The 13,525-nt window shown below is 41.9% G+C and overlaps 1 protein-coding gene across 1 annotated transcript; it reads left to right on the top strand.

The window, feature by feature from the left end:
- The first annotated feature begins 398 nt into the window (after positions 1-398).
- Positions 399-13,346, top strand: creb1b (cAMP responsive element binding protein 1b). The gene is made up of 8 exons (XM_066686239.1): positions 399-521; positions 6,064-6,176; positions 8,175-8,321; positions 9,069-9,169; positions 9,426-9,565; positions 9,956-10,138; positions 10,953-11,106; positions 11,573-13,346. The coding sequence occupies exons 2-8, from the start codon at positions 6,072-6,074 to the stop codon at positions 11,715-11,717; spliced, it is 975 nt and encodes a 324-aa protein (XP_066542336.1). The 5' UTR covers positions 399-521; positions 6,064-6,071; the 3' UTR covers positions 11,718-13,346.
- Positions 13,347-13,525: the final 179 nt, after the last annotated feature.

The following is a 13,525-nucleotide window of genomic DNA, read 5'->3' as shown; positions in this document are numbered from 1 at the left end:
GTTATAGGCTAAGCAATAATATTAAGTCGTAGTACGTTATTATAAACAGAAACACATAACACATTTAATTACTGTAACTTATTGTAATAAATGCTTTTATTACGAGTCTCTGAGGGATTATGCCGTTAACTCCTTTCACAATTTTATAGTATTGCGATTACGCCCGAATATAACTTCGGCAAGATTCGGCAGCGGTTCGGTAATCTCCGTGAGCGGTCTCTCAGTTTTTGTCAAGACACGGGCACGTTCGTCAGCGCTCGGGAAAGTCCGGCGGCGCTGCTGTATCGAGTGTACGTTCGGTAATCTTCGTGAACACTCGGGCAGGCTTCGGAGGAAACTCGGCAGAGCCCGTCACGGCTCGGGATTTTTCGACCGTGCTGCTGTAGCTGGTGGTGGCGGTGGTTGTTGTTGTGCTCGGTGACGCGGCGGAGGTGTAGCCTGACGCGGCCTCTTACGTGTCGGCCTGAATAAAAGTGGAGCTCCGAGGACTCGGGCAGTGACGGAGAGAGAGCGTGTGATCGGTAAGAGAGAAAAGACGAGTGTCCTGAGAGAGGGTGGAAGAAGAAGAGAAACACATACATTACGCGGCGCCTTAAGAAAACAGCAGCAACAACCGCGGCCCGCCAGCGAACAAAGAAAATCATGGCGGCGGCCGAGAGAGGAGAGAGAGATAGAGAGAAGGATAGAGGAGGAGAGAAAAAGTAAGAGAGACAGAGATGGAGCGTGAGAGAAATCAGATATACAGAGAGAGAGATGGAGTGGAGAACATTTGAGAAAGTAATGAAGAAGGGGAGGAAGAAGCTTATTAAAGAGAGGGAGAGTAACAGAAGGGAGGCTGCACCATTGGGCTTATTTCGGTTTATTATCTTGTTTTACTCTTATAGATTAATAACTTTAGGATTAATGTATTTGATATATGAGTTTCTCATTCACCAGAACTTTGCGTTCCACCTTAAAATGGTTCAGCGGTTAATTTCTGGCGCCTTCACCAACTTCATCTACATAGTTGATTTTTTTTTTTTTTTTTTTTTTGAGGCTTTTTTCTCGAAACCCGTTTACACCCCCTTCTTGAGTTTGTCATGATTATGACTTATTATTTTATTAAAATGCCTTAATATATCATAGTTACGACTTAGCAACGTTACCTCATTATAGCCTTACTATTATAGAACTATCCACTGACATTTTGAAATTATTTAATTATCATAAATACGCCTCGTATATCTCGTACTTACTCGGCTCAATAACTTTATCGCGTTATTATCCCCTACTACCTCATAATTGTGATTTAGTATAAAGTTATTATGACGTACTATGTTATCTCGTTATAACGACATTCTATCTCAGTTATATTTGTTGTGTCTTTATTGACTTAATGAAGTTGCTATTATAAAGCAAGTTGTTATTATCATTATCTCGTAAATACGACACTGAAAAATATCTTAAATGTCTACGTGTCTCGTTATTGACTAACGCTGTGTCCGAAGTAGCTCCCTGTTCACTATTCTCCATATTACTCACTATTATAGTGAACTGAATTTAGGGGGCGGTGGTGCAGGAGGTAGTGTCACAGTCACACAGCTCGAGGGACCTGGAGGTTGTGGGTTCGTTTCCCGCTCCGGGTGACTGTCTGTGAGGAGTTGGTGTGTTCTCCCCGTGTCCGCGTGGGTTTCCTCCGGGTGCTCCCACGGTCCAAAAACACACGTTGCAGGTGGATTGGTGACTCAAAAGTGTCCGAATTGTGTGTGTGTCTGTGTTGCCCTGTGAAGGACTGGTGGTTATAGATAATGAATTCAGGGGGTTAGTAAACAATTTCAGACACTAACTCCTGCAGGTTTTTACTAAAGCAGTGCATTATGGGTATCTGCTTTCCACCTTTGAAATTATGCATCTGAATTTTGTTGCTTTTGAATTTAAGTCTTCGGATTTCAACCTCTGGATATTTTGCTTCGCAAATATGTATCTGAATATAATTGCTCTTGATTTGAACCCGTGAATTTTCAAGAACACGTTTTCACTGTTATTATTCAAGGTTAATAAACTCAGATTAAAAAAATAAAGCTTAAAAAATTCAAACAATATATTTCGAATTTGCTCAAATTCGATAGGTCAAATTCAGAAACCAAAATACGAGTTACAAAAACTTCAGATACACACCAGGGATAAGCAATCGATTCATTTGGATTTTCTCTTTAACCTTAAATGCTGCACAAGTTCATTCTGTCGCCGCTAGGTGGCGAAACACAAAGACAACTTCCAATATGTGGAAAAACTACACGTTTAGCTTCCTTCCGCGGATATTACCTCTTTATTTTCATAGTGTCTAGGGGTGCATTCTGAGATTGTGTACACTAAAGATTTTTCACTATTGCTGTGCTCGAAATGGCTCTCTATTCACTATTCTCTATATTACTCACTATATAAGTGCACTATTATAGAGAACTGTATTCAGGAGGATAGTTAATGATTTTGGAGACTTTATCATTCAGGTTTTTAAATAAACAATGCAGTGCATTGTGTATCCCCTATCCACTAGTGTCAGCTAGTGTACAAAGGTTGTACACTATCCTTTGCAGTGCATTCTGGGATTGTTAGAGTACACTGGAAATGGTAGGAATCCCAAAGTAGTGCACTGTATAGTGAACAGGGCAGAGTTTTAGACACTGTATGTTTTCAGACATCACTACAAAATGGTGGAACCGCAAAATAACAGTAATGTATGTTAGTGTCTTGTTATTATGAATTACTACCTGATATTTATGACCTAGTATGTTGTTTTATGATGTATTATTCCAAAATGATTATTAAGTACCCTATTATTGATTTACTATGTCAGCATCTCGTATTTAGTGTCTCATTAATGACTGAGCATATCATCTTAGCCTCTCATTATTTTGTGTTACTATTAGGGGTGTGGGAAAAAACGATTCAAGTTCGAATCGCGTTTCTAACATTGAACGATTCAGAATCGATTCTCGTTTTCAAAACGAGTTGTTGCACCACTAAAGTATGTAGGATGAAGAAAAAGAAATCCAACCACCTCCGCGGTTCTCCAAAAGTAACCATTTGGAAACACCCTTGGATTTGACAGTATCGGAAAAAAATCGAATCGTGACCCCAAGAATCGATTCTGAATCGAATCGTGACACCAAGAATCGATTCTGATTCGAATCGTGGGATTCCCAAAGATTCGCCGCCTCAGTTACTATCCCTTAATTATGACTTAGCATTTCTTATTGACTTGTTACATTAAATAATTACTTATCTCATAATAATGACTCCATATCTGATTATTGTTTTTATTTTATTATGCATTAATCATGACATATAATAATGAGACAATGTAGGGACCTCATTACTGTGAGATAGCAATTCATACATTAGAGCTACTAAGTCGTAATCCTGAGATTACCTTTTCTATGTCCTATTCTGGTTATAAAGACTTATTTGATGGCTGCCAGTGTTGTTGTGTGTGACTTTTCAGTGCCGCTGCTGCAGTATAAGATTATTATGTGTAACCTCACTGCCATGTGCTTCCTGCTTTGGATTAGTTTGCAGATGTAAATGTGATAAACGTCATTATTAAAGCTTTCTTTCATCAGTGATAAATTTGCTGTTATGTTGATTGCTTTTGGGGTCAGTACAACATGTTCCATCCCATGTTTTCTGACCTGAAAACTGAGTGGTTTTGTTTCACAGCGTGTGCATTGGTGGCCTCCAGATCCACACATTAATTTGCACATTAGAATTAAAATTTGAATCACTTAATTTGCCATTGTGCTTGCACACAGGAATTTGTTCTCTTCATTTAACCCAATTCATGCAGTGAAACACACATTCACACACACAGTAGTAAACACTAGGGGGCAGTGAGCACACATACCTGGATTATTTCATAATATTCGTACTGAACAAGTAGAGCTGATCAATAATTTAATTTTTTTATTGTATTATATCATATCGACCAAAATTAAGAAATACATTTTGTCTGCATCATCCAGCCCTATGAACAAGAGAACTTTTTATAAAAAACACTTTTTAGAATTTAATAAACTGATAAATACATAAAAAGAGCAACAAAATAGAGGTACATTTCCAGACCTGAATTCTCACCCCCTTAGTGCTCTGCCCCAGCCCCCAGTGGTCAAACCGCTGCTGCAGATGGAGAAACACAGGTTATAGCATTAGACAATCTAAATGCATAAGCAATAGTTTGCAATAGCATTGTGGCCCTTGATTGAACCTAACCCTGAAGTACCTAAAGATTCCCACCCTCTGACGGAGAAAATTCCGGGAGCCCTTTCTGAAATGGCTTCCTAAGTTAATAAGAATTTTCTTGCCTTCCCAATCCTTCATTCATCACGAAGATTAACAGCAACTTGTTTTCACATCAACAAAATGGAGACACAAGGATTGGCTCCGACAGCGATGTTTTGTTACTACACAGCCCACATGTTTTCCTGGGGTTGGAATGCTAACAGAGATTTCCTTTCGCCACACTGACAGGATTCCTAGCTTAGAGTTTGTTTACACACTATTAACACACATCTGTCGCAGACCCGGCTTCTGTCTCTGACCAAAACGTCCACTCTGGGGTTCACTGAGTCCAGTGGTATTCCCAGTGGATAGAAAAGGGCAGGCTTCCGCTCCAATTTCGGAAGAAACTGCTGGAGACTGAACAGCAATGTTTACGTCTGGCCTTTACATTCTAGACACGAGTTGTGATTTATTAGTGATTTGTCTTTTCTGGTGCCGAATTCAGCATTGTCTTCATACGGTAGTTCATCCGTGGCTCTGCATACTTTATTAGTCCACTGTCATGCTCCAATACTCAGGATCCCCACAGAGCAGTGGTGGTGTGTTAGTGTGTGTTGGACTGCTACGAGTGGATCAGACACAGCAGTTGCTGCTGGAGTTTTTAAAAACTGTCCACTCTGTTAGACACTTCACCTCATTGGTCCACCTTGTAGATGTAAAGTCAGAGACAGCAGCTCAGCTGTCACTGCATGTTGTGTGTGGTTTGTCCTCTAGTCCTTCATCGGTGGACACAGTACGCTGTCGGTTGAATGTGTTTGGTTGGTGGGCTATTCTCAGTCCAGCAGTGACACTGAGGGGTTTAAAAACTCCAGCAGCCTCAGCTGTGTCTGATCCACTTGTACCAGCACAACACACACTAACACACCACCACCACCATCACATCAGTGTCTCCACAGCGCTAAGAACGATCAACATCCCATACCTGCTCTGTGGGGGTCCTGAGCATCAGACAACAGGGTGAAAAAGGGGCAAATGATGTATGTAGAGCAACAGATGCAGGATGTTCATAGTCTTGCAACGTCAAACAATGTAAAAGCTGAAAGTTAATTGTGGGCCGACTACCATCAAAACAATATTACAGAGCTGCTCCCTTGTTGATCGGACAAGAGAAGAGACTTTTCTCTGAGTTTGCCTTAGTTTCTGGAGCACGTTCAGCTGGCAATCTGCTGAACTGTGGTATGTGATTTTGAAGTGTTTGTTTAAGAACACGTTACCCCCCGCGGGAACACAAGACTCAATAGAGTGCTGGGTCCTTACAGCATGTTTGTTTTTTTGTAAGCATGCCTTGCAAAAGCAGGGGACATTTTATGAAACAAACATTCCTTGTTCAGTGCATTTACACATTTTTTTAACTTTAGAAAAGCCCCACCCTCCTCGTCTGTGTCTGTCCAATCACAGAGCTGGACCAGAATCTTAAGTTGAGATTAAACGCATTAAAAAAAAAAAGTGCAGAGAAGAAAGAGAACTGAGCAAAAAAAGCTAAAAAAAAAAAAACAGCTTCTGGTCTTCCCTCCCCCTGCTGTGTGCTCGGTGTTGTGGTGAGCAGCGAGCGAGTCATTAGGACAAACTCCTGATTAATACCCTTCATGCTTTTGGAATATAATGTATATGAATATACTGTAAGTATAGTGCATGCAAATAAGACCTGTCTGTCATTTCACATTAGCTGGGTGTAAAATTAGCTGCAGTGATGTCATTTTTTCCCAATTGTGGTGAAGTGCTGTAAAGTTTCTTTCCTCTCGGCAGCTAACTCGATGACCATGGAGTCGGGAGCCGAGGCCCAGCAGGGTGCAGAAACAGCTGTGGCTGAGACAGAGAGCCAGCAAATCACTCAGGCCCAGATCGCCACTCTCACACAGGTAACCACATCATACTCTGATCATCATAACAAAGATGTACAAAAGTTAACCAGGTTCTCGAATCATAAAAGTAGCCCAGAACAGGCCTATCAGTATTGTGCGGTTAAAGGCTAAGCACCACTTAACGGACCTCCATGAATATTTCACATTATCTTAGTTACTGACAGATATAAGTATGAATTAAAATGAAAATAGCAGCTTAATTTGCTTTAAAACTGACAATTTTATTAAATTGACGGAAAAACCCGAGCTCGCTACGGAAATTCTTGAACGCGACCGTGACGTCACTGGTGGACAACAGCTGAACAACGCCGCGGTAAAACACCGTTATGACTGACTGTTATGACAGTATCTAGCTAAATAACCAACATTATTCATGACAATAGCCTAGTAATAAGCTAAACTCAAATGTAGAGGTACCGTTATTCTTGTAAATGTGATCAAAGTCGAACTCGAATTCATCCGACACTATAAACCTCCGTAATGCAGCTACGTAGCCGAGTATAATCTGAGCCACCGAGTTTAGCAAGTCAAGCTACCGTTAACTAACACCAACTAAAACAGGCGAAGTGAGTGTCCTTACCCTGTTTACCTCAATGTTACAGAGGCTCTTGAACACCTTTCGTTGGTTTCCTTACATGCCCATATTGTTGGAAAAGCGCCAGTGAAATGAGCTACAGATAACGGAGTGAGCGGATGGTCCTTTCCAAAGTGCCCGTTTAAAGTTGACAAATTTAGTCCATTTTCTGGATATTTTGGGATCTTTGGGCCATTTGTTCACAGATGTCCCACTGTACATTGAATGATTGCAGCCAAAAACAACACACCTTTTCATCATTTTGCATTAAATTAAGTGCAGCTTCTAGAGTTGTTGTCCACCTTCTACGTCACAGGCAAGACGCCTATTAGAGTTTCCCAACACCGTTGGGGGGGGGACCAACGGTCTTTTAAACCTTATTCCTTCAATTAGTAAGAAATAACATGTTTTCTGACTATCAATAAACACAAGTTAGGAACTCAAATTCCACTGTATTTATTTGTTTGACACTTTCATAGAGCTGGTGCTTAGCCTTTAATGTTCTCCTCCAAGCATGTTTAACTCAGCATTAGTGATAGGCCTGTCACAGTAGCTATTTTTGTGATTGATATATTTTCCAGGAAATTGTACTAATATTATAGTAATTTTATGACACTGATATAAAAATAATGATATAGTTATTTAATTACACCCTGTTTAAGAGCAACAACTTAAATTATTAAGAATATTCAGACATTGGAATTGAAATATTTTTAAAAAACTTGTAAATAAACATAAACATACTAAATAGGGATGTCCCAGTCCGATCTCAAGGATTGGTATAGGGGCTAATCGTATCATTATTTTACTGATCTGTGCCGGCTTGATTAAGCTTGATCTTAAGTCTGATCCTCTGTTTCCTCTGGCTCACACTCCCTTCACCTCCCATAGCATGCTTTGAAAATGTTGCTGTAATCTGACTCTGCTGGCCAACATGATTAGAGTCAATAACTGTCCTGTATTTGGACACTAAATGCCATGTTGTGATTTGGACCCATACGCCACAGTTTTATTCCGAATTTTTGCCTCAAATCTGTTAAGGCCATGATTTGCTTGAAGCACGGTGCTCTCCCTCAGCAGGAGGTGGGGCAGATACTCCACGGTTCCTTTCATTAAGCCAATCAGCAGTCAGAGTTAGCTGTCTATCATTTATTGCTGTGAGAGAGAATGTGAGAAAACCACTGAACCAAACAGAGGGAGCAGCTCACATCCTGGTGACGTTCATTTTTATGTAAAAAAAACTGGGCAAAAATTGTGTGTATGTTTTATGATAAATTAATAGCAAAGTTATTATTGCAGTCCTATTTAGCAGGAGTTGGGGAGAAAATTAGGGGGAAAATGAGGTCCACTTTACATTTAATGTGGTTATTTTTTAAAAATAGCACTTCATTTTCTCTATGTCTGTGTTTATTGCCATGTAGGTTAGTGTGGGTGCTGGTCATGCCACCACCACTGGGCCCACAGTCACTCTGGTGCAGCTTCCAAACGGTCAGACGGTACAGGTCCACGGCGTGATCCAGGCAGCGCAGCCCTCGGTCATCCAGTCTCCACAGGTCCAGACGGTGCAGGTCAGTCCCCCAGAGTGCAGTTTGTGCACCATTCAAGCCTGAATATTAATGTTGTATTTTCCAGGTCTGAAAAACGCTGGAAATTCTTCAAATTGTAACTGTATTTTTTTCACCACTAACGGTTGAAAAGTTCACTTATGACATGGAGAAATAAAATAAGTCGCAGATTAGAATGATTGGAATTCTGACTCTTTTTGGTCAGCCAAGATCATTTGACTCTAATGCTAATGCTAATGCTAATTTGTTTATGTCCACTGCTAGCTGCCAGATTTGCAGGCTTAATGATGTGCACTGTGTGTGATATAATTGGGTAATGCTAGTTTTCATGGCATCATTTTCATGCCAATACTAGAAAATACTAGGTGAAAATATAAACAACTGCATTCGAGTTGTATTGGGACCAGCGAGCTGTCATAGTTCTAGCTCATACACAGTATGAGATGTTGTTTGAGGAACTCTAAAGAACCCCGAAGACATAAGAAAGCTCGTATTTGTGCTGTTCCTTTATGTGATGGACATCTCAGGGCCATTGAGGAGCAGCTTGACAACCGCTGTTCTGTACTCGCTAAAACATTTTGCCTGAGTCCAAGAATCATTGAGAGAGCTTCATTTTTGAGTGCGGAGAAATTCAGCAACTCTCAGGCCACATAAATAAAAAAACAGGATGAATAAAATAGTGGAGTTTGTGTGATAGATGTGACCTTTGTTACTGATCACTAATATATAGAAGTCTCTTTCTGTTGACAGATCTCTACAGTAGCGGAGAGTGAGGACTCACAGGAGTCCGTGGACAGTGTGACGGACTGTCAGAAACGCAGAGAGATCCTTTCCAGACGTCCGTCTTACAGGTATAAAAGCTACACCAATTAGGGAATGTATTTAATAGTGGTTTGCTTGACTATAAAAGACTTTTTTATTGTAGGTAACGCAGAGTTACTAGGTAACAAGAGCTGTGTTATGAGTCATAGCCCTGCTGTTCTTTTAATTTAAATATTTCTCTCTTTTAAATTGCTGTTTCAGTACAAAAAGGCCTTGTTAATGCTACTCCTGTATAAAAATGTTGTCTTCTGAAAGTCTGAAGCTGTCCTCTCCTTGACCCTGCAGGAAGATTCTGAATGACTTGTCATCAGACGCTCCAGGAGTGCCACGGATCGAGGAGGAAAAATCAGAGGAGGACGCCACACCTGCCATCACCACAGTCACTGTCCCCACACCCATATACCAGACCAGCAGTGGACAGTACAGTAGGTTTCAGCTTCTGCCAAATATTATGAACTTATCCAACCCAGGCTGTGTTTTTTGTTACTGTTCCTTTAGGCCACTTTATGTAAATGATCTCTTTTCTGATTGGTTTGCCTTTAAAAACTAAAAGTATCCAGCTGAATATTGCTTGTACCTTTAGCTTAAAGGGACAGTAGGCTAAATCTGTGGATATATGTTTATCATTTGTTTTGTGATATCACAAATGCAGTGAATTCAAAACAATGGGATTGTGCAGCTTCGTTTCCACGTATAAAATGGAGAGTTAAAGGTAGATCTTAAAACTAACAAGAACCCCTCAGCTTTTTTATTAACTGTTAATATGGGTTGCCAGATCAGGACCTTTCCCCTCAGTCTTCTTCTCTGTCTCCTAGTCGCCATTACACAAGGTGGGGCTATCCAGCTGGCCAATAACGGCACAGATGGCGTCCAGGGCCTGCAGACCCTCACCATGACTAATGCCGCAGCGGCTCAGCCTGGCACCACCATCCTGCAGTACGCCCAGACCAGTGATGGACAGCAGATCCTGGTGCCCAGTAACCAGGTAGTAGTGCAAGGTGAGCTACTCTAGCACCACAGCAACACAAATCATGGTGATCATAAAGTTTAAAGAGAAAATAAAGAGAAACTACATTTAACTAACTGGTGATCATAGAGTTTAAAGAGAAAATACTGACATCTGGGGGTTTCGCCGGTAATTCACAAGGCGTCATAACCCTCCATTTGGAGTGTGACTCTAGCCTCTTTCACACAAGAACGGTGATCCAAAAATGTTCTGGAGTTTACATGGAGGAGCTGTGTGTATGTGAATGCGACCAGTCACAACATTCATCCTTGACCTTACCCGTACTTTATCCTCCTCCCGCCCTAGTAAAGACTCCGGGTGAAATCCCAGTCAGTGCATGAATGGCGTGGGAACTGTTCCAGAGTTTCTCCTTCACTTACTGCACAGGCTTTTCCCCCATGCCTCAGGCGCGTGTTTCATTTCTAGAGTACATCTGATACAGAAAATCTCCTGCTATGTGCTGCATGTGTAAATTCCCACTCCAGGACATCTCTGGACCTCTAGAAATTCTCTAGAGTTCATGTGTGAAAGAGGCATCTGAAAAATCCCAGTTTGGAGGGCCATGTTGCACGCTTCACCCCACCCCTCTATCCCAACAAGAGCTGAGACCCCCACCCACCCCTAGAAAAATGCCGTAGAGGGCTCAGCGGTGTAGGGCAAGAGGGAAAATGGGATTCACTTTTGTCTCATATGAGATTCACTATATAATAATATTAATAATATCTATTAAAATTATTTGACATTTTACTAGGTGGATGTGTCCCAATACACCGTTAATACTGTTCATTTGTCTGGCTCCTGTCCAGCTGCTTCAGGAGACGTTCAGGCGTATCAGATTCGCACAGCGCCGGCCAGCACCATCGCTCCGGGAGTGGTCATGGCCACGTCCCCAGCTCTGCCCACCCAGGGGGGCGCCGAGGAGGCCACACGCAAACGAGAAGTGCGGCTGATGAAGAACAGGTACAGACACTCTGCGGCCCACATCTTCTGACACCCTGTAGCTGATGTAATGTTTAAGTGAAAAGGTCAGAACTGGGCTTGTAGCCAGAAGGTTGCTAGTTCGATCCCCAGAGCTGGCAGGTCATGACTGAAGTGCCCTTGAGAGAGGGGCACCTAGCCCCAACTACTCGCCGGGCGCAGTGGTTAGGGCTGCCCACCGCTCACTGTGTGCTCACTGCTCCCTAGTGTTCACTAGTGTGTGTGTAAATGTGTGTTTCACTGCACGGATGGGGTTAAATGAGGAGAACAAGTTCCTCTGAGTGCAAGCACAGTGGGCTATAAAGTGTAAAATCAGTCATTTTCTCCAGTGATGACACAGTTCTGTGACGCCTAGTGGCCTGGATATGTCAGAGATTTTAAATATGGTAAACCTGATGTGTATATGTCTCTCTCTCCATTCTTAATTCTCTCTCTCTCTTTCTCTCAGGGAGGCCGCTCGTGAGTGCCGTCGGAAGAAGAAGGAGTACGTGAAGTGTCTGGAGAACCGCGTGGCCGTTTTGGAGAACCAGAACAAGACGCTGATCGAGGAACTGAAAGCTCTGAAAGACCTGTACTGCCATAAATCCGAGTAACGTCCTTGTCCATGTCTGTCCTCCGTCTCGGCGGGCTGCAGTGTGTTTGTACGGAGACTAAGTGTGTGTGTGAGCGCCCCCTGGACTGGAACGCATGTTTTCTATATGTACTTTTTTAAGGAATTAAAAAAAAACAAACACTTCAGACTGCCTGAACGAACACGAGAAACATGCAGGGACACCCACTTTCACCTCCACCTGCCCCACCCCCCTCCCCCCAAGGCCACAATCTCAGCTCCAGCGGATCTTGTCATTAACGAGAAAATTGACAGGACTTTCTCCTGTGCCCGTTTTAATGTTGCCAGATTGGTGGGAACAAAGAAACCCACACAGGTTATCATCGTTGTGGTCGTTGTTGTTACAATTTTGTTTGTAAAGGGCAGAAACCTGAGAGGTGTAATCAGCTCGGTCGTGCTGTTTAAATGTGTGGAACTATCTCCAGAGTCGTGTCAAGTCTTCAAAGAGAAACAGAGCGAGGGAAGAGAAGCGCAATTTCCTGAAGTGTCAATGTTTGACCTATATTTGTCTGACTGTTACTAACATTTGATGTCAAATGTTTGCGTTTATTTTCTATTTTCTTCTTCCTACTCACATTTCTACCGCAGAAAAAACGTTAATATTATTTTCGATGCCTTTTGAAAGAGATTAATGTATGAAAATAGATTTAGTGAATATAAGGCATTATTACATGGAAATATTAGGACTATGTTATTGTTCTAGCCAAGTGCATTTTTTGCTTTCGACTAATGACTGCATTTCATTTGTGGGACAATAGCCTTGATTTCCTGTGAGCAGCAAACATCTGGATCCAATGCCGTTAGCCAATGGGGTGCATGGTCTGATACAGGATGCCTTCCCGTTCCCTGCACACTTCGGAAATGGTGAACACACTTTTCACCTGAAAACATAACTCAGAGGAGAGGAGGCCCTTACACACAGAATGGTACATGTATTATTTTAAATATATTTTACATGAATTATTATTTTCAGATGGTGAAAATGAGATTGAGCTCAACATGAACTTGCTCTACCCATCACTGTTGTCTCACGTTTTCTCTGAGAAATCTGTGAAGAGTGTAGGGTGTTCTCCCTGTGTCTGTGTGGGTTTCCTCCAGGTGATCTGGCTTCCTCCCACAGACCAAACGCACGTCAGTAGGGGAGTAAATTGGCTGTGTGATAATGTCCACAGGTGTGAGTGACTGAGTGAGTGTGTGGTGCCCGGTCCAGAGTGTGGTCCTGCCGTATGCCTAATGATTCTGGGTAGACTTTGGACCCACTGCAACACTGATCAGAATGAAGAGGTTATAGAAGATACATTTATAATGTTTTTCAACTGGTGCAAAGAAAAATAGTCACTAAATAGTTCACCTTTTTTTTCGTTAATGAAAATTTTTCTTTGCCCCTCATTTTGTGTGTAATGGTCCGGACGTCTGCACAGTCCCATTCCCCTCCACTCAGCTCCATTGTACATGTACAGGATCCAGACATTGTATGGAACATATCACGGCTGAAATCAAGGCTGTAAAACCGGCTTGGGTTTGTTCTTGCACAACCGGACGGTCCCAGTGTTCTCGGTTAATCTGTGCACATTCGGTTTCCAAAGTAATCGTCATGAAAGCAGTGATTCCAAACAGATACGATTCGATGCGGATAAGATTTGTACTTTTTCACGGACTTGAATTTCTTCTGCTATTTCTTTTAGTATTGTTTTAAAACTTGTCCTCGGATCTGTTGAAATAAGCGTGGATACTGTTTTTTGTTTTGTTTTGTTTTTTCTTTTGCTTCATCTTAAGCAGCTGAGAGGACTA

Source organism: Hoplias malabaricus, chromosome 12 (assembly GCF_029633855.1).
Source record: "Hoplias malabaricus isolate fHopMal1 chromosome 12, fHopMal1.hap1, whole genome shotgun sequence".
In the NCBI taxonomy this organism is placed as follows: domain Eukaryota; kingdom Metazoa; phylum Chordata; class Actinopteri; order Characiformes; family Erythrinidae; genus Hoplias; species Hoplias malabaricus.
Note: the sequence above shows the minus strand (reverse complement) of the source record. Positions and strands in the feature narration are given on the sequence as shown.

Bases quoted from the DNA above. Each gene is read 5' to 3' on its own strand.
- creb1b (XM_066686239.1), top strand. From the start codon at position 6,072: ATGACCATGGAGTCGGGAGCCGAGGCCCAGCAGGGTGCAGAAACAGCT. The intron at 9,566-9,955 runs GTAGGTTTCAGC...TCTGTCTCCTAG, and splicing joins GACCAGCAGTGGACAGTACA to TCGCCATTACACAAGGTGGG. The intron at 11,107-11,572 runs GTACAGACACTC...TCTTTCTCTCAG, and splicing joins GTGCGGCTGATGAAGAACAG to GGAGGCCGCTCGTGAGTGCC.